General features: G+C 67.0%; 2 protein-coding genes across 4 annotated transcripts; one reads left to right on the forward strand and one right to left on the reverse strand.

The window, feature by feature from the left end:
* Positions 1 to 1,095: 1,095 nt before the first annotated feature.
* ACAP3 (ArfGAP with coiled-coil, ankyrin repeat and PH domains 3) lies at positions 1,096 to 19,848 on the reverse strand. 3 transcript variants are annotated; one of them, XM_062190263.1, is made up of 24 exons: positions 19,740 to 19,848; positions 15,748 to 15,805; positions 15,197 to 15,316; positions 14,792 to 14,845; positions 14,143 to 14,201; positions 13,730 to 13,913; positions 12,885 to 12,929; positions 12,675 to 12,770; positions 12,522 to 12,596; positions 12,227 to 12,238; positions 11,461 to 11,573; positions 11,320 to 11,371; positions 10,638 to 10,738; positions 10,455 to 10,566; positions 9,867 to 10,075; positions 9,722 to 9,791; positions 9,527 to 9,621; positions 9,252 to 9,454; positions 9,048 to 9,155; positions 7,745 to 7,843; positions 7,441 to 7,667; positions 7,243 to 7,352; positions 6,841 to 6,951; positions 1,096 to 6,757 (listed from the first exon to the last, which is right to left on the reverse strand). In XM_062190263.1, exons 1-24 carry the CDS (start codon positions 19,784 to 19,786, stop codon positions 6,610 to 6,612), a joined length of 2,508 nt encoding a protein of 835 aa, XP_062046247.1. In that variant the 5' UTR covers positions 19,787 to 19,848; the 3' UTR covers positions 1,096 to 6,609. The 3 variants fall into 3 exon arrangements, with proteins under 3 accessions (XP_062046247.1, XP_062046249.1, XP_062046248.1); XM_062190265.1 differs by lacking the exon at positions 12,227 to 12,238; XM_062190264.1 differs by lacking the exons at positions 12,227 to 12,238; positions 19,740 to 19,848 and adding an exon at positions 18,659 to 18,779.
* Positions 19,849 to 20,311: 463 nt separating this feature from the next.
* On the forward strand, positions 20,312 to 22,135 carry PUSL1 (pseudouridine synthase like 1). The gene is made up of 8 exons (XM_062190269.1): positions 20,312 to 20,406; positions 20,486 to 20,543; positions 20,625 to 20,812; positions 20,892 to 21,041; positions 21,113 to 21,283; positions 21,611 to 21,665; positions 21,764 to 21,935; positions 22,046 to 22,135. The coding sequence occupies exons 1-8, from the start codon at positions 20,351 to 20,353 to the stop codon at positions 22,069 to 22,071; spliced, it is 876 nt and encodes a 291-aa protein (XP_062046253.1). The 5' UTR covers positions 20,312 to 20,350; the 3' UTR covers positions 22,072 to 22,135.
* The last annotated feature ends 86 nt before the right edge of the window (positions 22,136 to 22,221 follow it).

Consider the following 22,221-nt stretch of genomic DNA (forward strand, 5'->3'; position numbering starts at 1 on the left):
AACACCACGCCTCCATTAGGGACACCACGCCCCCACTGAGAACACCACGCCCCCAAGAGAACACCACGCCCCCACTGAGAACACCACGCCCCCACTGAGAACACCACCCCCACTGAGAACACCACGCCCCCACTGAGAACACCACGCCCCCACTGAGAACACCACGCCCCATTGAGAACACCACCCCCATTGAGAACACCACGCCCCATTGAGAACACCACCCCCACTGAGAACACCACGCCCCTATTAGGAACACCACGCCCCCACTGAGAACACCACGCCTCCACTGAGAACACCACGCCTCCATTAGGGACACCACGCCCCCAAGAGAACACCACGCCCCCAAGAGAACACCACGCCCCCACTGAGAACACCACGCTCCATTGAGAACACCACGCCTCCATTGAGAACACCACCCCCATTGAGAACACCACCCCCATTGAGAACACCACGCCTCCATTAGGGACACCACGCCCCCACTGAGAACACCACGCCCCCACTGAGAACACCACGCCTCCATTAGGGACACTACACCCCTATTAGGAACCACGCCCCCATTAGGGATACCACCTTCATTAGGAACACCACCCCCATTAGCGACACAATGCACCCATTAGGGACACCATGCCCCCACTGAGAACACCACGCCCCCATTAGGGACACCATCCCCATTAAGAACACCACTCCATTAGGAACACCACGCCTCCATTTAAGATACAACGCCCCCATTAGGGATACAAAGCCATTAGGGACACCACGCCTCCATTAGGAACACCACACCCCCATTGAGAACATCACACCCCATTAGGAACACTACCACCCGTTAGTTTCCCGACTTGTTAACTGGAAGTAGCTCCTTTATTATCTTCAGATTTGCACGCAATAGCCCAGTGCTTTCCTTTCTTACATCTGGGGCATAACCGGTCAGGGTGCTTGCCTTTTGGTTCTGATTTTAGCTTTGGGGCCCTACGTTCTTTGCGGAAGTGACCAGGCTTTCCGCAATTGTAGCACTTTTCCCCGTCCTTTTGTACTGCGAAGGTCTCCATGACAGCAACTTGGCTGTAAGTTTTTTTTTTTTTTAAAGATTCATTTATTTATTTGAAAGAGTTACACAGAGAGAGGAGAGGCAGAGAGGGGGGAGAGAGAGAGAGAGGTCTTCCATCCGATGGCTCACTCCCCAATTGGCCGCAACTGTGCCGATCCAAAGCCAGGGGACAAGTGCTTCTTCCAGGTCTCTCATGTGGGTGCAGGGGCCCAACAACTTGGGCCATCTTCCACTGCTTTCCCAGGCCATAGCAGAGAGCTGGATCGGAAGTGGAGCAGCCAGGACTAGAACCGGTGCCATATGGGATGCCGCGCTTCAGGCCAGGGTGCTAACCTGCTGTGCCACTGCACCGGCCCTTCGGGCATATGTTTAATCGAGCCTATATTGTGCCACGCTTTCATATAATCCAGCACGTTGCCTGACTCTTTAATAGGGCGGATAACGGCTTCACAATCCTCACTGGCATTTCCATAAGCTAGGTGCTGCAGCAAGACAGCAGCTGGATCTGTATTTGGGATAATCTTTCACCCACACCCTGTAGCCACCCTATAAACTGGTTACATTCTTCTCCCGGTCCTTGTGTCTCAGTAAATGAGCCACCAGCGGTGCCGCTGTCTACTTTTGTCCAAGCTTCTCCAGCAACCTGTTTCATCCAGTGGATCGCAGGGCGCTGAATGTGAGCGAGATCTGCCAATTGAGCCGTAGCCCCGGTTCCCGCTAGGATTTCATATGTCGGATGCACTGGGTTACTGCACACCTGCTGTTCCTTTAGGACCGTTCGTGCTGTGTCCCCCAAACACATTTGCCGCTGACGAACTTTTGGTCTGAGAATACAATTTTGGCGAGTGTGTAAGTCAAACCTTCCATCCAGGCACGCAAGAACTCAACGCAATACTGAGAGGTAGGGCTGTACATAGTGCATGCGTATTTAAAATTAGCAATAACATCAGAACCCATCCCTGTCCAGGCATTGCGTCCTGTTTCCCCATCAGCGTTAAAGTTTCCAGGAAAAGCGAAAGTCAAAGCGGCCAGGAGCTCCCGTAGGAAGAGGCGACTACTTGCAGCAGTGGGAAGCATGTTGCACGCCCAGACGTTGGCTACGCGGCTTGCCTGTAGTATTTTGAGACCATGAGCCCCCAGAAGCTGGAGGTGGGGCTGGCGGCATCGGTGCCGCAGGACTGCAGGGGCGCTGGCGTTTGTCCAAACATGATTTCTTTCTGGTCTCGGACCTTAGGCAGGTCTTCGTCTACGAGTTCGCACTCACGCATCGATGTAGTGGTTTCCTTTTCTACATCAATCGTCTCTTCCTTCTCGCTGCTGAATGGCTATTTGGACCAGAGCCCACGTAACCCACCACTGAGAAGGGCTCTTCTCCCCGTGCCGATACGCCTTCGTCACCTTAGCTTTAACCTGCTCCCACGCTGTCACATCCCACGTCCCGTCCTCAGGACACCATGGGCTACACTCAAGAACCACAAACTAACACTGCTGGACAGCGGCCTCGGACATTCTAACTCCGTAAAAAGTGGCGAATTAAACGAGTCGATGGTGCCTTCCTTACCTGCTGCCCGTGACCTGCTTACCCCCACCAAGCGGGAGAAGACGTCCCTGTTCAGTGCGCTTCATCCAGGCCCCTGTTTGGGCGCCAGTTGTGGGGGCTCTGGGCCCCTGGGACCTGCAAGACTCTTCTCTGGAAGACCACGCCCCATCAGAAAGACCACGCCCCCACCAGGGACACCACGCCTGACCTGTCTCCCGGCCAGCAGCTTCAGCTAGTCACACCTCTGAGCCTTGAACTTCCAGAGAGCCCTTGGCCATCTTGCGCTTGCATAGTGGGGCCAGGGCCGTACCAGGGGGTGAGAGCTCTGGTCGTGCCCGGCCAGGGCCAGTCCAGGGCCAGCTCTGCCCCAGCGTGACTTCCTGTCCCACTCAGGGACCTCATGGTGGCTGGCAAGCTCACCTCACCGCCCCTAAGAGCCAAGGCTCCACTAGCTGGGCCTGGGAGTGTGGGGAGGGAGGGAGCGTGGGGAGGGAGGGGTGGGAGTGTGAGGAGGGGAGGGGAGGGAGAGGAGGGTCCGGGAGTGTGGAGGGGTGGGAGTGTGGGGAGGTCCCTCCCTCCCAGTTCCTCAGTGCCAGGAGCCCTGAGTCGGCCCCAGGGGCTGGGCAGCAGGGCTGGAGCCCCTCACACCTGTGACCAGGCCACAGGGCCACCCTGGGGACATGTCGGGGCCTCACAGACAGGAATCTGGGCCGAGTGTGCTGTGTGACCTTGGCGTGTGCTGTGCGGTGTTAGGTGTGCCTCAGTGTCGTGGGCACAGGGTAGCAGGTGCCACCCCACACCCAGGCTCCTGGTGTTCCCATGGCTGAGCGGCTGCACCTTTGATGATGGCATCTGGGTCACACAGTGCCCGGCATCACCCATGGTGAGCGTCCAACACGGCCAGTAAGGGGGCAGGAGCTGGACCAGGTGGTCTCACCCCTCACCCTTGGCCGCCCCCAGGCTCAGCGGGGTCCTCAGGGCTGAGCAGCAGGTGCAGCTCCCCCTGCTGTCCATGGAAGAAGCATCCAGGTCACCGTGCACCGGGCAAAACCACGCGGCCTTCCTGGAGCCGCGGGACACAGAGCACCAGCATCAGACAGGTGGGCTGCTGTCCAGCCTCTGACCTGGGACCGCCTGCCCCTGGTGGCCTGCAGGCAGGACAGGCAGGACTGACGTCCCACCCCCACCCCACAGGCCGAGGGTCGCTGCCTCAGGAGCCCCTACAGCTGCCGCAGACAGCGGGGGGGGCATGGACGTGGCCAAGCTGTCAACGCCTCCTACACCAGGCAGGTGAATCGAGAGTCCAGTGCCTGGGGGCAGCCTGGGGCAGCGGCAGGAAGGCCCGCGGCTGCTGGTGGAGACCTGCTCCTGCAGCTGCCACGTCTGCCCCCTGCCGGCAGGAGCCGAGTACTGTAGCAGTGCCAGCAGCCGGCCTGGGGTGAGCGTTCCCCCCATCCCCAGTGACGGCCCTAGAGACGCTCCCCGAGCCACTGCTTCTACCGCCTCTACCAGGACCGGGAAACTCATCGCTCCTCTGCAGCTGAGTAGGGGATGCTGGGGTCGGGGGTCGGGGGTCAGGGGTCCTGCCCTAGAGAGCACAGCAGGACATGATGGACAGGTCTGTCTCCTCCAGGCCGTCAGCTGGACTGCCAGGTGGCCACTGGCCACCTCTGCTGGGGGTCCCTGCCCTCACACCCGCTTGTGGTGCCTAGAGGGCCGGGTGGGGTGGCAGTGATCCCAGCAAAGCCTTCACACGCAGGACTGGATCCCGGCAGTCTTACCCAGCAGGCTTCCGGGGCCAGCGCCAGAGGTGGGTGTCCCTCCCTCCAGGGGGTGTCCTGAGCCCCCCTGCCCCCACAGAGACCCTCCCACCCTGGAGGTCTTGGGCGCCCAAGCTGAGCAGCCAGGCAAGGCCCCAGCAAGCATCTTCCACCAGGCGCTACACTCCCCCCGTGGACAAGGTCCCCTTGTACGCAGTGGCTGGCAGACCCGGAGGGCCTGGGCTGCAGTGGGGCAGGGCCAGTAGCTCCCCGCTCCCTGGAGGCCACCACAGTTGGTCCTGCACGGGGTGCTCCGCTGTACCCAGCTCTGCCCACTGCCCACAGGCGCCACAGCTGCTCTCGGCCGTGGGCAGCCTCTGGTTTGCCTCACCTGTCCTCTGTTGTGCAGCTGCTGGACGCCATGGCCCTTGCCCTGCTCCTGGCTATGGCCAGCTCTGCAGGGCCGGGTGTCCCCACCAGGGCCAGCGCTGCTCCAGGCCATCGCACACCACAAAGGAATGGCAAGGGGTCAGGTCTCAGTGGAGGCCAAACCCAACGCTGGACTCCCAGCACCTGAACCAGCCTTGTGTGGCCACTGGCTCCTCGATGGAGGGCAGCGGCGAAACCACCTGGGTGTGGACCAGCCCAGCACCCCTAGGCCATGGGCAGCAGCCGTGCCCACACACCGGCTTATTCATCAGGCCCCGCTTTGGGTGCCATGCCCCAGGGCGATGGTGTGTGTATGGGAGGAGCTGCCCCACGCGGGACACTCTGGCCTGGGCGTGTCCACACCTGTGGACAGGTGTGTGCACAGGCCAGGTGCAGCCTGCCTCAGCCTCAGGGTGAACCGACAGGTCTCAGGGCCCCTGGGTGACTGCACCTGGTGATCACCCACACCAGGTGACCCCAGTGCACCCCAACACCTCCTTGAGAAGCTAAAGCAGCCAAGCTGTGGGGACCAGGGGACCCCGGGCTGCAGGGCCAAGACCAGCCTCAGGCCATCCCTGCTGGCTGTGTCCACCCCTGCTCCCACCAGGGGACACTGCCTGCACCGAGAAGCGGGGGTGCGGGGGAGGGGGCCAGGGTGTCAGGAACAAGATTTCGCCAAAGAAGCCCCAGGCTCCCCACCGTGTGTCCGAGTCGGGGCAGCACCTTGGCCCCCACTCAGGGCTGCCCCTTGGGGCAGAGCACGACGCCCTCCGCGCAGAGCTGCGGTCAGCAGAGCAGGTGGTCCAGTGAGCAGGCGGGGGTGCAAGTGGCACAGGTTTATTGACAGTGGGTGACCGGCAGGGGGAGGGATCGCCAGCCAGCCCAGGGTCAAGCAGGGTGCAAGGGGGCGGAGCTCAGGCAGGGAGGGGGGTGTCAACTCTGCTCTTCAAGGCTACAGCCAGCAGGCCAGGAGCTGGGGGCCTGGCCTAGCGCCCACCTGGCAGCCCATGGCGTCTCTCTGGGCAGCATTTGCATAGTGACCAGCTGATGGGCCTTGGCCTGACCAAGGGCCGTGGCTGAGCAGAGCTCCTTTCAGGAGACAGGAAAGTGAAGGCATCAGTGGTCCCGCACGGTGAGCAAGGGCCCGGCCCAGGGCGGAGGCAGAACCGCAGTCCACCCCCGGCCTGTGGCGGGCAGGGCCAGCGTCCGGGGGCCCTCGGGCCCACAGAGAAAAGACGCAAGACAAAGTCAGAAGGAGGTCTTTGTAGAAAACCCGGCCGGCCTGTAACAGAGCGTCGTCCCAGGCGGGTGGCACCCGGGGGCTGTGGGCGGGCAGTGGGTGAGGAGGAGGCAGGCATAGGTGTGGGGCTGCCCGGCACCAGTCCTGGGCAGCCAGCCCTGGGCCCTCGGGACGCCAGCGTCCTGCCCATGCTGGGGTCACTCAGTGAGGTCCTGGGGCTGGGTCCCCGATGGGCTGCCTCCTGCCCCTGGCTTGCTGGCGGCCAGCCACCAGCCCAGGCCTACACGAGGGGCCTCTGGAGGGGCCGGAGGAGACCCAGCAGGCAGGGCAGGTGGGCGCAAGGCCACACCGCTGTGAGTGGTTTGTGACAGGAGCAACCCAGTTCGCAGGAGGAGGGGTCACCTGAGGACAGAAGGCCCCCAGGGCGGGTGGGGGGCACCAGACGACGCAGCACCAGCTGGGGGACCCCAGGGCTTCGGAAGACTCAGGGCCAGGGTCCCTCTCCCGCCCCTGGGGTCGGGGCAGTGCAAGACGGGAGAAGCAGGCAGGCAGAGCCCCCCACTGCCGGCCAGGGGCCGTGGGAGTCCCCGCCGCCCTAGCTCTCCCCCAAGTGCAGAGCGATGAATTCCTGGATGCACCTGCGGTACTGGAGCTCCGTGGGGCTGCTGCCCGCCAGGGGGCCCGGCTGGCCCGGGGGCGCCTCAGCCTCCCGCATCTCCTCTGCCATGCGCGCCAGACGGAGCCTGGGGCAGGGCAGGGGCACAGCGTGAGGCTCCCAGGCCGCAGACCCCGCCCGCCCCGCCCCGCCGCCCGCCCCCGCTCTCACAGGGTGACGATGTCGGCGTTGGCTGCCTGCACCGCGATGCTCAGCGGGTCCTGCTGCTCCTGGTCCAGGGCGTGCTGGTCCGCGCCCCGCTTCAGGAACAGGCAGACGTGGCTGGGGGCAAAGGGGGGCGTCGGGCTTGCGGGCAGGGGAGGGTGCAGGGTGGGCAGGGACGGGCGCAGGGTGGGATGGACGGTGCAGGGCCGGCAGGGCGGGGCGCGATGCGGAATGGGGCGGGGCGGGGCGCGATGCGGAGTGGGGCGGGGCGGGGCGCGATGCGGAGCGAGGCGGGGTGGGCAGGGAGGGGCGCAGGGCCGGCAGGACTGGGTGCGAGGCGTTGTGGGGCGGGATGGATGGGGCGCAGGGCAGGCGGGGCACGATGGGGCGGGGAGGGGGGGCACTCACCCCGTTCGACCCAGGAGCGTGGCGTGGTGCAGGGGCGCCCGGCCCCGGCTGTCTCTTTGGTTCACGTCCGCTCCGTTTTGCAGGAGGAATTCGCAGATGATCAGAGAGCCCTGCGGAGCCGGACGCTCAGGCAGGGCCACTGCACCCCAACCCCAGCCCCGGGGGCCCCCCCGGCCGGAACGGGCGAGCGCCGCTCACCCCCAGCACGGCCTGCACCAGCGGCGTCCTGCCTTCGTCCTCTGCATCTGCCCAGTTGACCTCTGCCCCTTGGGCCAGTGCCGCGGCCAGCGCGGGGAGGTCCCGGGTGCGAGCCGCACGGTTCGCCAGCAGCCCCGGGTGCAGCTCGCGCACGTCCGTCAGGCCCCAGGCCTCGGCCTCGGCGTCCCCGTCCACCTCACCGCTGGACTCCTCGGACTCTGCACCCTCTGTGGGGGGGGGGCACCGGTCAGGGGGCGTCGGGGGCTGTGGAGGGGCTGCGGCGAGGTGAAGAGGGGACACCCACCCTCCTCTGTGACGCTGTCAACTGTGGAGCCCGCGCCGAAGGCCAGCACGTCGGAGCTGCCGTCCGAACTGCCCCCCAGGCCACTGTCGCTGCTCAGACCTAGGGCAGCAGAGAGAGGCCTGGGCGGAGGAGGTCCAACTGCCCCTCGGGAGACACACCCACCAAGTGGCACAGGGAGCCCCGCCCGGCTGTGGGGACAGCAGAGAAAACCACGTGACAGCTCCAGGGAGCCACCAGCCCACCCCAGCACAGGCCTCGGGGAAGCCCACCCCTCCCCAGTCAGCAGGGAGGCCACCTGCCCTGAGGTCTCTGTGAAGCCCAAGCAAGGCAGGAGCTCTGACAGGGACCCAGCTTAGGGCCACCAGCGCCCTCTGCTGCCCATGACACCCTCACCCCTCCAGGACCCTCTGCTGCCGATACCCTCCACCCCCCCAGCGCCCTCTGCTGCCCATGGCACCCTCACCCCCCCAGCGCCCTCTGCTGTTGACACCCTCACCCCCCCAGCGCCCTCTGCTGTCGACACCCTCACCCCCCCCCCAGGACCCTCTGCTGCCCATGGCACCCTCACCCCCCCAGCGCCCTCTGCTGTCGACACCCTCACCCCCCCAGCGCCCTCTGCTGCCCATGGCACCCTCACCCCCCCAGCGCCCTCTGCTGCCGACACCCTCACCCCCCCAGGACCCTCTGCTGCCGACACCCTCACCCCCCCAGGACCCTCTGCTGCCGACACCCTCACCCCCCCAGCGCCCTCTGCTGCCGACACCCTCACCCCCCCAGGACCCTCTGCTGCCCATGGCACCCTCACCCCCCCAGGACCCTCTGCTGCCGACACCCTCACCCCCCCAGCGCCCTCTGGTGCCCATGGCACCCTCGCCCCCCCAGCGCCCTCTGCTGCCGACACCCTCACCCCCCCAGCGCCCTCTGCTGCCCATGGCACCCTCACCCCCCCAGCGCCCTCTGCTGCCGACACCCTCACCCCCCCAGGACCCTCTGCTGCCCATGGCTCCCTGCTACCCCCAGCGCCCTCTGCTGCCGACACCCGCACCACCACCACCACCGGCCCCACTCACACCCGCATCAGCACACATCACTTCCCTGTGCCCACAGGATGCTACCCTAGCGTCTGCTGTACCAACCCTCCAGTCGGCCTCCCCCAGCCCCACCCCCGGGGACGCCCTGTCTCAGCCCAGGCCCTCGTGCGTGGAGCACCTGTCCTTGCAGTGGCCGCCTGCCGGGCAGGGCAAGCCTCACCTGGCCCCTGCTCTGCTCCCCTGGAGGGGCTGGGGGCCCCCGGAGCACTTACTGCGCGGCCCAGCCCCAGCGGCCCCTGCGTCGAAGTAGGAGAACAGAGAGTCCAGCTCGTCCGGACAGAAGAGGGAGTCCCGGCGGAACCTGCGCTCCAGAGCAGCGGCTGCAGGGAAGGGGCGGGGTGCAGAGCGCAAGCTGAGCTCAGGGGCTGGAGCCCTGCAGCCTGAGCTGAGGGTGGCTCCGCTGGCAGCCCCCGCACCTGAGGACAGAGCGGCGACGGAGGGCGGCACCGGCTCCAGCCGACCCTTGCGGCGAGGGTCGGGGGCGTGGGGCGAGTGGGCAGGGCGCCGCTGTTTCTGCGCGCGCCAGCGCCTGGGGGCCTCCCGGGCTGGGGCGGTGGGCAGCTTCCGCAGGAACTTCTTCTCCACGTACTTGTCCTTGATCCACGCCTCCTTGTCCTGCCTGGACCGGGGCAGACATGAGCCGCGCTCCCGTGCTGGGGCTTCCCTGGCCGGCGGGGCGGCGGCCGCTCACCTGGAGCTGCTGGCCGTGGGCTTCCTGCTGCCCAGGCCCTCACACTGGGCCTCATAGATCTGGTTCACGACGCTGTTTCCGAGCCCACACATGAGCTGGTGGCAGAGGGACATGCAGGGGTCAGGCCGAGCTCACTGCGCAGCCTCCACCCCGCCTCCTGCTGCGGGCCCAGCGCCTTGCAGAGCCCATACCCACCTTCAGCAGCTCGGGTTCCCACGAGTCCAGCGTCAGGGACCGCACCTTGGAGCAGTGGACTCCCAGGCTCCTGGACGGCAGGGGAGAGGCTGAGCCAGGGTGAGAGGGTGCGGCTTGCCTCCCCAGCCCCAGGCGGGGGCCCCACCTGTGGATGCCCGAGCACTCGATGCAGAGCAGGACGCCCAGGTTGATGCTGGCCCAGCGGGGGTCCGGCTGGCCGCAGTCGCCGCACTGGCCGTTCCCGGCCGCGCTCTGCACGCGCTGCAGCACACTCTCGCCCTTGGCGCTGCGCTCCCGGGAGTCCGTGGCCGAGTCAATGCTGCTGGTGGATGGGGACGCCGTGCGGTCCAGCCTCTGCGGGGACACGAGGGGCCACTTGGTCCTGTGGGGCTCCAGCAGGTTCCCTTGTGCACACTCACGACACGTACACACTGCCAAATACTGCACACATGTGATGTTCACACACGCAAACTACACGTGCACACGCACACGTGTTGCATACTCCCAAATACTGCACACACACGTATGCGTGCACACCTGCAAATGCCACACACACGTACACGTGAGCTTGTACAAGCAAGCACTGCATGGACACATGATGCTCACGTGTACATGTTGCACGCACACGCGTGGACATGCAAGCACCACATGCACACGCGGAACGCAGTCTGCAGGAGCTGTCCCACCGCAGCACACGCGTGCAGGCAGGCGTACGTGCAGTGCGGGGCCACACCTCGCTGTAGCAGCTGTCCGGGCTCTCGCGGTAGGCAGAGGCTATGCTGGCCTGCACGGCTTGAACCCAGGCCTGGCGCAGCTTCTCAGAGTCGGCCTGTAGCATGCAGCTCCTAGAAGGAGGGCACGGTCAGCCCCGGCGGGCAGCATCTCCCCCACCCCGCCCTGGGCTGGGCCTCCTCACTTGGCGGGCGACACCACCTCGAAGCAGAACCTGCGCTCGATGTCCTCACACGGCTTCACAGAGCACAGGCGGAGGTCGTCCACCACCACGGTCAGCGCGTCCTGCGGGCGGCACCATGGCGCCCCACAGCTCAGCCCCACCGCGGCCCCGACTGCACGAGGCTCCCAGCTGTCCACTCCTGTCAGAGTCCCCAGCCCGGACACACCCACGCACGGCCTAATACACCCACCCTCTCCCCGAGGTGCTCACCCACAGCCCCGACATGCCCACCACAGCCCCGACACGCCCACCACAGCCCCGACACGCTCACCCACACCCCGACATGCCCACCACAGCCCCGACATGCCCACCACAGCCCCGACATGCCCACCACAGCCCCGACATGCCCACCACAGCCCCGACACGCCCACCCTCACCCCGACATGCCCACCACAGCCCTGACACGCCCACCCTCACCCCGACATGCCCACCACAGCCCTGACACGCCCACCCTCACCCCGACATGCCCACCACAGCCCCGACACGCCCACCCTCACCCCGACATGCCCACCACAGCCCCGACATGCCCACCACAGCCCCGACATGCCCACCACAGCCCCGACATGCCCACGCATGGCCTGACATGCCCACCCTTGGCCCAAGACGCCCATCCTTGCCCGGGCAGCACCCACTGGCTGCACACCTTGAGTCTCTTCTGGTAGACCAGCTGGCTGTTCTGAATGGAGAACCAGCGCCTGGGCAGGGTGGGTGGGCACAGAGCAGGGTCAGGCGGGGCTGGCTCTCATCCACACTGCCCCAGCCGCCACCTAGGGAGGCTCCTCACCGATTCCACGTCTTGAAGGCGTTGCTGGCCCTCTTGAAGAGGTAGCCCTCCATGACCACGCCGCTGGGTGCGTCCACGTCAAACTCCACTTTGGACTCCTCGTAGGAGAAGTCCTGGGGACGCGGCCGGCCCCGTGAGCGCCCCCGTGAGGCCGGCCCCGGCCCCGTGAGCGCCCCCGTGAGGCCGGCCCCGGCCCCAGGCTGGCCCCGGCCCCGTGAACGCCCCCGTGAGGCTGGCCCCGGCCCCGTGAGCGCCCCCGTGAGGCCGGCCCCGGCCCCGTGAGCGCCCCCGTGAGGCCAGCCCCAGCCCCAGGCTGGCCCCGGCCCCGTGAGCGCCCCCGTGAGGCTGGCCCCGGCTCCAGGCTGGGCTCCCACAGCCCCTGTCACGGTCACAGCTGGGCTCCAGCCACCCCCACCCCGGCCTCGCAGGGGCCATCAGGAAGGAAGCGGCCCCTCCCACCCGAGTGCCTGCTCCGGGGGCCTGACACAGGCCCTTTCAGGGTGCCTGCGGCCACTGAGAGGCCTGTGTTCTGCTCTGGGCAGTGCAGAGGGAGGCCTGGCCACCTGCTCTGCAGGCTGAGAGGGGGCAGGGAGGGACAGCTGCTGCCACTCCCTGGGGGTGCTGCGCGGGACAGGACCAGTGCCCCTTAGGGAGCGGATGGTGGGAGGCTGGGAGGTGTCCTTGGTGCTGAAGTGGGTGGTGGTGCAGAGGCCCTGCCTGGTTCCCCCCAGAGCCCCCACCCCTCTCACAGAGGCCGCCTACTCACCTGCAGCAGCGTCTGAGGGGCCAAGGCAGGCGCCAGTGGGTGGGGGAGAGACAGCAAGTGAGTGACAGCCCTGCCCCCAGCCCCACAGGGATCCTGGCTCTCTGGTCCCAAAATAGCCGCTCCTCCCACCTGCAGCCACCCTCTCCCCGGGTGGGGGCTCGGTGCACAGAGCCCTGGAGGAGCGCCCCGCCAGCCCACGGGGGCTGAGGCTGGCGGCCCCTCTTCCGAGCACACACTCAGCGTCGGGGCAGGGGGCAGGGGTGGGGGCCCGGGACCCCACCCGGAGCCGACTCACCCGCTGCTGGATGGCGGCGTGCTTGCGTTCCATCTCGCGCTTTTCCACAGCAGAGTCGATCACCAGCTGGTCCAGCTGTTGGGGGGACGTCAGGAGTGCCGGGGACCCCTCCCCTGTGACCCTGGCCAGGCCCCACCCCTCCCCCAGACCCACCTCGGCGGCCAGCTTCTTCATGTAGGGGTCCAGCTGCTGGAGGAGGCTGTAGCCCTGGCCAAAGAAGCTGTGCTGGGCGTGCATAAAGGACAGCATCTGGGGGGACAGTGAGGGGACAGCATGGGGGGAACAGTGGGGGACAGCCTCTGGGGGGACCGTAGGCCAGCGCTGGCCTCACACAGGGACTCAGGACCTCCCCACAGCACTCACAGAATCCAGAATCTCAAACTTCTTCTTGGCCTGCAGGACGTTGATCTGACAGAGAAAGCACAGGTGGGGTCCCAGGCACGGGTGGGGTCCCAGGCACAGGTGGGGTCCCAGGCTGCCTGGAGTTCCTGTACCTGTCAGCCTCTCCCCTGACAGTCCCGGAACCCCGCCCCTGGTGCAGCCAGGGAGCCCCCTCCCCTCCCTCCCCTCCCTCCTCTCCCTCCTCTCCCTCCTCTCCCTCCTCTCCCTCCTCTCCCTCACCTCCCTCTTCTCCCTCACCTCTCTTCCCTCCCTCACCTCCCTCCTCTCCCTCCTCTTCCTCACCTCCCTCCTCTCTCTCACCTCCTTCCTCTCCCACACCTCCCTCTTCTCCCTCCTCTCCCTCACCTCCCTCCTCTCCCTCACCTCTCTCCTCTCTCTCACCTCCTTCCTCTCTCTCCTCTCCGTCACCTCCCTCACCTCCCTCCTCTCCTTCACCTCCTTCCTCTCCCTCACCTCCCTTCTCTCCCTCACCTCCCTCCTCTCCCTCAGCTCCCTCACCTCCCTCCTCTCCCTCACCTCCCTCCTCTCCCTCACCTTCCTCCTCTCCCTCCTCTCCCTCACCTCCCTCCTCTCTCTCACCTCCTTCCTCTCCCTCCTCTCCTTCACCTCCCTCACCTTCCTCCTCTCCCTCCTCTCCCTCCTCTCTCTCACCTCCTTCCTCTCCCTCCTCTCCTTCACCTCCCTCACCTCCCTCCTCTCCCTCACCTCCCTCCTCTCCCTCCCTCCCTCACCTCCCTCCTCTCCCTCACCTCCCTCCTCTCCCTCCTCTCCCTCACCTCCCTCCCTGCCCAGTGCCCACAGCTGACCTGGAGCACGTAGTCCAGCGCCAGGTGGCGGAAGCACTTGCGGGTGAGGGTGAGGGCTCCGGTGGCCTCCTCCACCTCGTGGGGGCGGTGCCTGGGGGCCTGGGCATTCCTCACCAGCGACAGCTCCACATCCTCGCGTACTTTATCAAACTGCTTCTTGGTCTCCTTGAACTTCCGCACATCCCTGGGGCCCAGCAGCGTTGGTGGGGGTCAGGGGTCAGAGGAGGGTGCACACTGGCTCCTGACATCCTCCCAGCCTGGGCCCCAGCTGGACGAGACTCAGACTGGACGATAGCAGCTTGACATCTGTGGGGCGTCCCCTGCACCCCAGCCCCCACCCAGCCCTGGCCCCCAGGAGGCCTCCGGGAGACCAGCTCTGCCCTCCTTGCCCCACGCCAGCCTGGGCCACTCACTCTCTGACAAAGTTGTGGAGCTGTTGCCGCACGGACCTCTGGGCCTGGTCGAACAGGATCTGGGGGCCGGGGCGGAGGGGTCATTGGGGCTCTGTCCCCAGGGAGAACCAGGGAAGGCCCCGCTTGCCAGCAGAGGGCACTGCCCACAAGTGTCCCCAGGTCCCAGGGAATGGCCCCTGGCACCTAGAGGCAACAGCTGTGACCACCTGCCCGCCCCACACCCCAGACTCTTGGCCCCACCTGGCAGCGCCCGCGGGAGGTGGCAGCAAGGCACAGTGGGGCAGCTTCCACCCACAGGACTGGGGCAGAGCTGGGCGCCCTGCAGGGTCAGGGGAGCAGGGCAGGGGCTGCTGGGAGACGCAGGGCCCAGCAGGAGCAGATGGACAGCATGGCTGCCACCGAGCCCCTGCAGGGGGGCCCACTGCTGACTGTGGGGTCACACAGCTCCCACCGGTGTGGCAGGAAGCTCAAGTGGTCAGCTCACCACAGACAGCTCCACCCAGGCAGAAGCCCCAAAGAACCTCCAAGTTCTCCCCCTCCCCCGCCCCGTAGCGGGGTCCAGCCCAGGGCATGCTGGGACATGGCAAATCCCCAGGCTGTCCCCACCCAAGACACAGTGGCAGGGCTGCGGGAGCCGAGCGGGGCTCACCATGTGGTAGTTGGCCATCTCCTGCAGGCTGTCGCCGAACCTCTGCAGGCACTCCTGGGGGGGAGCAGCAAGAACACGCTGAGGGCACGCGGGGACATGTGAGGAGGACAACGATGACACACGTGACGAGGGCATACATGACGAGGGCTCACATGACAAGGACGCATGGGTGAGGACACACGGGACAAGGGTACACATGATGAGGACACGTGGACAAGGGCATACATGAGGAGGGCACACGTGAAGAGGGCATACGTGACGAGGGCACATGGATAAGAACACACGTGACGAGGGCACTCAGGGACAGTGACTCCTCCAAGCCCCAGAGCCCCCCAGCTGTGGTGCACCGAGCAGCCCCCGCAGCCCCGGGCAGACGCCCACCTGCTCCCACCCCCGGCGGCTCACCGAGATGACTGCGTCGCCCTGGCACTGCTGGGACAGATCTCGGACGCCGCTCACGAAGAGCCTGTTGGTGGCCACGTAGGCCTTGCCGGCTTCGATCATGCTGCTGCACAGCTTGACCAGCTGGGGGGAGGGGCAGGTGAGGCCGTGGGGTGGCTGGGATCCAACCGGGCCCCTTAGTGTCCAGGGCACAGCTGTCTTCCCAGCCAGGAGCGGGCGGGACCTGGCTGCTCTGAGACAAGACCCAGGCGGGCAGGGTCCAGGCCCTGGCGTGCAGCTCATGGCCACGGCCCTTCCTTCCTGCCTCCCTCGGCCCCCAGCCCACCCACCTCGGCGACTGAGAATCGGGGTCAGTGCCCGGACGTGTAGAGTGGGACATGGATGGGCGAGGTAGGAGAGAGCCAGGTCCCACGCTGGCATACGTGTGGTCACGTGCTCCATCAGTGGCACGCACACGCAGAAACACACACATACACATGTGCCCATGTGCGTGTGAATCCGGGAGCCCTGGGAGGCAAGTCATGCCGCTCGGCCGCCCCAAGTCCAGCCCTCACCTTGTCCAGTTTGGCCTCAGTCTCAACCACGTCCGTCTCTACCTCATCGATGGTGGCCCTGGAACGAGAGCGGACACTGTTGGGGTCAGCACAGCGCCCACCCCCACCCCCGAGCGGACACTGCTGGGGTCAGCACAGCGCCCACCCCCACCCCCGAGCGGACACTGTTGGGGTCAGCACAGCGCCCACCCCCACCCCGGGCGGACACTGTTGGGGTCAGCACAGCGCCCACCCCCACCCCCGAGCGGACACTGTTGGGGTCAGCACAGCACCCACCCCCACCCCCGAGCCCCGCAGGGGTCCAGTGTGCGAGGGGGCTGCCAGGAACCAAGGTCCAGCTGACTCTAGAGCCACAGCCATCAGTGACCGGGACCCCCACCTGGGCTCCAACTGCTACAGCCGGGGACAGGAAGCTAAAGGTGGCACCGGATCCCGAGGACCACGGCCGGAGCCCCACAGCGGCGCTACCTGAGATGGGCCAGGGTCCAGCCTCCCAGGACCGCGTCCCATACCTCTCCTGGGCCCTGGGAGCCCGTGGTGCCTGCCCAGCCCACCCTGACCTGGTGGCCGGGCCCCTGCTCTCTGGTTCTGGAAGCCCTGAAGGGCCCCACAGCGGCAGAGGCGGCGGCCTGCCTCTCCATCCGTGAGACGCCAGGTGCGCCCACCCTGAGCCCACTCCCTCCGCCCGAGGAGGCTGCCAGGCAGCCAGCGAGGGAAGGGTTAAGGCATGACATCACCGGAGAATCCCCGGAAGGCTAGTGGCAGCTGGATGAGGCACGTGACAAACCCCCAAACACACACCCTCTGTCTCTGCCCGGGAACAGGAAACATGGAAACTCAGCCAGGCTCCCGGCAGCTGGACCAGCTGGCCCCACCTGGACGCCCAGGGAAGCGTCCACACAGCTTGTAGGACAGGTCCTGGCCACAGACCAGGAGCCCCTCACCCCGGGCCACCCCATGGACGGGTGGGGCGGCGGGGCTGGCGTGTCCCTATCTTGGGTCAGGAGCTGGGGTCCTGAGGGTCCCTGTCAATCACCCCTCAGCCTGGAACGACGGAGTCCAGCCCTGCGTCTGCCCAGCCCGGCTTGGGGGAAGGGGACGGGGCTGCAGGGAGCTCTCACGCTCCTGAGTGGACGCCTGGAGCTGACCATCACACTCACAGTGGATGCCTGGAGCTGGCCATCACACTCACAGTGGACGCCTGGAGCTGGCCATCACACTCACAGTGGACGCCTGGAGCTGGCCATCACACTCACAGTGGACGCCTGGAGCTAACCATCACACTCACAGTGGACGCCTGGAGCTGGCCATCACAGTAGACACCTAGAGCTGGCCATCACACTCACAGTGGACGCCTGGAGCTGGCCATCACACTCACAGTGGACGCCTAGAGCTGAGTGACCCATTCACAGTGGACACCTAGAGCTGGCCATCACACTCACAGTGGATGCCTGGAGCTGGCCATCACACTCACAGTGGATGCCTGGAGCTGGCCATCACACTCACAGTGGACGCCTAGAGCTGAGTGACCCATTCACAGTGGACACCTAGAGCTGACCATCACACTCACAGTGGATGCCTGGAGCTGACCATCACACTCACAGTGGACACCTAGAGCTGGCCATCACAGTAGACACCTAGAGCTGGCCATCACACTCACAGTGGATGCCTGGAGCTGACCATCACACTCACAGTGGACACCTAGAGCTGGCCATCACAGTGGACACCTAGAGCTGGCCATCACACTCACAGTGGACACCTAGAGCTGGCCATCACAGTGGACACCTAGAGCTGGCCATCACACTCACAGTGGATGCCTGGAGCTGACCATCACACTCACAGTGGATGCCTAGAGCTGACCATCACACTCATAGTGGACGCCTAGAGCTGACCATCACACTCACAGAGGACACCTAGAGCTGGCCATCACACTCACAGTGGACTCCTGGCGCTGACCCACGAGCTCACAGTGCACACCTAGAGCTGGCCATCACACAGGTGGACGCCTGGAGCTGACCATCACACTCACAGTGGACACCTAGAGCTGGCCATCACACTCACAGTGGACACCTATAGCTGGCCATCACACTCACAGTGGACGCCTGGAGCTGGCCATCACACTCACAGTGGACGCCTGGAGCTGGCCATCACACTCACAGTGGATGCCTGGAGCTGGCCATCACACTCACAGTGGACGCCTGGAGCTGGCCATCACACTCACAGTGGACGCCTACAGCTGGCCATCACACTCACAGTGGACACCTAGAGCTGAGTGACCCATTCACAGTGGACACCTAGAGCGGACCATCACACTCACAGTGGATGCCTGGAGCTGGCCATCACACTCGCAGTGGACACCTAGAGCTGGCCATCACACACAGTGGACACCTATAGTTGGCCATCACACAGTGGACGCCTGGAGCTGACCATCACACTCAGAAGCGGACACCTGGAGCTGACCATCACACTCACAGTGGACACCTAGAGCTGGCCATCACAGTGGACACCTAGAGCTGGCCATCACACTCACAGTGGACGCCTGGAGCTGACCATCACACTCATAGTGGACGCCTAGAGCTGACCATCACACTCACAGAGGACACCTAGAGCTGGCCATCACACTCACAGTGGACGCCTGGCGCTGACCCACGAGCTCACAGTGCACACCTAGAGCTGGCCATCACACAGGTGGACGCCTGGAGCTGACCATCACACTCACAGTGGACACCTAGAGCTGGCCATCACACTCACAGTGGACACCTATAGCTGGCCATCACACTCATAGTGGATGCCTAGAGCTGGCCATCACACTCACAGTGGACGCCTAGAGCTGACCATCACACTCATAGTGGACGCCTAGAGCTGACCATCACACTCACAGAGGACACCTAGAGCTGGCCATCACACTCACAGTGGACACCTATAGCTGGCCATCACACATAGTGGACTCCTGGCGCTGACCATCACACTCACAGGTGGACGCCTGGCGCTGACCCACGAGCTCACAGTGGACACCTAGAGCTGGCCATCACACAGGTGGACGCCTGGAGCTGTCATGCTCACGGGCGCTGGGTGGGTGCCCAGCAGGAGCCAGCTCCCTGTCCTGGGGGTCCTCAGCGTCCCCCCTTTCCCGCCGCCCGCCCAGGGCTCTCCCAGCACCTTGGGGATGGGAGGGTGAGCTGGCCCCTCCACCAAAGCCGTGACTCAGCGCCTGGAGCTCCACCCAGGGAGGGGCTGCCCCTTCCCAGGCTCCCTTGCACCCCGACTCCAGCGTCCCGAGGCTGCCAGAAGCCCCTGCCGACCCGGAGCCCGGCTCCCCCTTACAGGGCTGGGGTGACCCCGACCCCCCGTCACAGACCACACCCCCACCCCCCAAGGCTGCCACGAGGAAGCTCAAGTGACCCCCTCGGCGGCACGGACCCCCAGGGACCCTCAGACTCCTGCTGCTGTGGCCTGAGACCAAGGTCCAGGCGGCCAGCGGGGCGCGGCCCAGGACGGAGGCCAAGTGGACAGCGCTGGCGCCCCCACGGGAAGGGGAGGGGGAAAGCTGGGGCGCCCCCACGGCCGGGGCCAGCGCTGCTGGGACCCGCTGCCCAGGGCGGGGCCTTGCGGAGTGCACCCCGAGGCCTCCCCCAGGGGTGCACACACGTGTACGGCCGTGTGCACAGGCGCGGGGACCCCTCGCGTGTCCGGACGCTCGGGGACGGGCCGTGCGCCCTCAGACGGGGGCAGGGCCGGTCCCACTGCGCGCCCTGGCGCTGCCCGGCTCGGCCCCCCGGGCTCCGGGCCCACCCCGGCCCGAAGCCCCCCCGCCGCCCGCCGTCCACACGCGCGGCCGGACATCTCCGCGAGGCGGCCCTCGGGGGCTCTTTGTTCGGTCCCGGGTCCGGGGCGGGGCGCGCCGGGCTTTGTCCGAGGCCGGGTCCCGCAGCCCGGCCGCGCCGCACCCACCGGCCCCGCCGCCGGGCACAAAGGCGGCCGCGCCCCCGCACCTGAAGCGCGGCGAGTCCTTGATGCACTCCTCGAACTCCACCGTCATGGCTGCGGCGGCGCGCGGTGCTCACTCGGTGGAGGCCCGCGGCGCCGAGCGGGGTCCCCTGCCCGCCCGCCCGCGCCGCGCTCGGCGCCCGCCCGCCCCGGAATGAGGCCGCCGCGCCGCCGCCCCGCCCCGCCTGTCACCGCCGGGGAGCGTCGCCAAAGTGCGCGCCCGCGCGCGCCGCCCGCTGTCACCGCCGGGGAGCGTCGCCAAAGTGCGGGCGCGAGGTGTCGACCGCGTCGGGGCCGCGGGCTGCGGGGGCGCCGCCCCTCCGGCTCCTGCCGCAACACGAGGCGTTTGCCAAAGCCCACATCTCGGGAGACCTTGCGGGAAAGCAGCGGGCGGCGAGGGCGGCGCGGGGAGACTGTGGGACGAAGGGACGCGGGAACGAATGGACCACGGACCGGTGGGCGCGCCGCCTGGGCGCTCCCGTCGCGGGCGGCACTTTGCACGCGCTCCCTAGGCCGGGGCGGGGCGGGCGCATGCGCCGTCCCGGCGGCTGCGTGCGCGCTCCGGGCGCACGTGCGGCCCCGCAGGCTCCCCGCGGCGGCGCCGGCTCCGCGCGCCATGGGCTCGGCCACGCGCTACCTCGTGTACTTCCAGTACGTGGGCACGAGTTTCAAGTACGTCCGCTGCAGCCGGCGGGAGGGCCGTGGGCCGGGCCGGGGTCCTGCGCCGTAACCTCCGCGCCTCTGCCCGCAGCGGGGTCGCGGCCGTCCGGGGCGCCCAGCGCGCCGTCGGGGTCCAGAACTACCTGGAGGTGAGCCCGGCGGCGGGGAGGGCGGCGCGCGCCTCGGGTGCCCCCGGCCCGGCCGCCGCCCACCTGTCTCTGGCCCCGCAGGAGGCCGTGGGGCGGCTGCACTGCGCGGCGCCGGCCACGTTCACCGTGTCCAGCCGCACGGACGCCGGGGTGCACGCGCTCTGCAACACCGCGCACCTGGACGTGCCGCGCCGGCCGGGCCGCCCTCCCCTGGCGCCGGAAGCCCTGGTCCAGGCGCTCAACAGGCACCTGACGCACCCGGCCATCAGGTGAGCCCTGGCGCCCGCGGGGGTGGGTGCCCGGGGCGCCGAGACGGCAGCTGACCAGGGGGCCCCACCTGCGCCGCAGGGTCCTGCAGGCCTCGCTGGTGCCCAGCGACTTCCACGCTCGCCACGCTGCCACCTCCAGGACCTACCTGTACCGCCTGGCCACCGGCTGCCATCAGTTTGCCGAGCTGCCGGTGTTTGAACGCAACCTGTGCTGGCCGCTGCGCACTGAGTGAGTGTCAGGCTGGCGGGGCTGGCGGGTCCCACCGGCCGGCCCGCCCTGCTGACCCCGGCTCCCCACAGCCGCCTGGACGTGGCGGCCATGCAGGAGGCTGCCCAGCACCTCCTCGGGACGCACGACTTCAGCGCCTTCCAGTCGGCCGGCAGCCCGGCCGGCAGCCCAGTGCGCACCCTGCGCCGCGTGTCCGTGTCCCCCGCCCCCGACAGCCCCTTCGCGCTCCCCCAGGAGAGCAGGTGAGGAGCCGCAGCCCAGGTGTCAGGGCGGGCCCAGGGCCTAGCTGCTGTTCTGGTGTAGGGACCTGGGCTCTCTGGGGGTGGATCTGGCAGTTGTCAGAAAGGCCTCGTTGGGGCTGGTGGCTTGTGCAGCCCAGCAGGGTGGGCGCCACTGCCCCTGGCCCTGTCCAGGGGCCTCCCCAGCCCACCGGGTTGGGGAGGGGCATCCCGGCAGGAGAGTGCCCGCCCCATAGGCACCCCAGCCTGGTGTCAGCCTCTTGCCCTGGTCTGACTTGGGGGCTGGTGCTCAGCTCGGGCTACCCTGGACATCCCAGTGTCTCTGGCCAGGAGGCTGCGCTTCTGGAGCTTGGAGTTTGAGAGCCAGTCGTTCCTGTACAGACAGGTGCGCCAGGGTGGAGTGGGGTGCAGTGGGGTGGGCCTGCCCCGGGTGCGCTGGGTGGGGTGGGCAGCGCCAGTGCCAGCCTTGGCCTCGGGTCCCAGGTACGCAGGATGACGGCCGTGCTGGTGGCAGTGGGGCTGGGGTCGCTGACGCCCGCCCAGGTGAAGGAGATTCTGGACAGCCGGGACCCGCTGGGCAAGCACCAGGCTCGCGTGGTCCCAGCCCACGGCTTGTTTTTGAAGTCAGTGCAGTACGGGGACCTCGGAGACCTGGGTAAGGCCACCTACGGGGAGCCGTGCTGGCAGCACGCGGCCCGCAGTGGAGGGGTGGTGGTCAGGGCCCAGGCCACTCCCCGCCTCCAGCTGACACGGGCCATCCCACAGGTCCTGCCCGTGGGAACCACAAGTGACCTGGACACCCGGCCAGAGCCTGGCTGCTGCACCCAGCAGGGACCCGATGCCCTCGGCCCCCCCACCGTGCACAAGGAGGCCACGCCCGTGCTCCATCTGCCTTTACTGAACTGCCGAGAGGCCGAGTTAATAAAAGATGAGGCCCTGGA

Source organism: Lepus europaeus, chromosome 5 (genome assembly GCF_033115175.1).
Source record: "Lepus europaeus isolate LE1 chromosome 5, mLepTim1.pri, whole genome shotgun sequence".
NCBI lineage: Eukaryota > Metazoa > Chordata > Mammalia > Lagomorpha > Leporidae > Lepus > Lepus europaeus.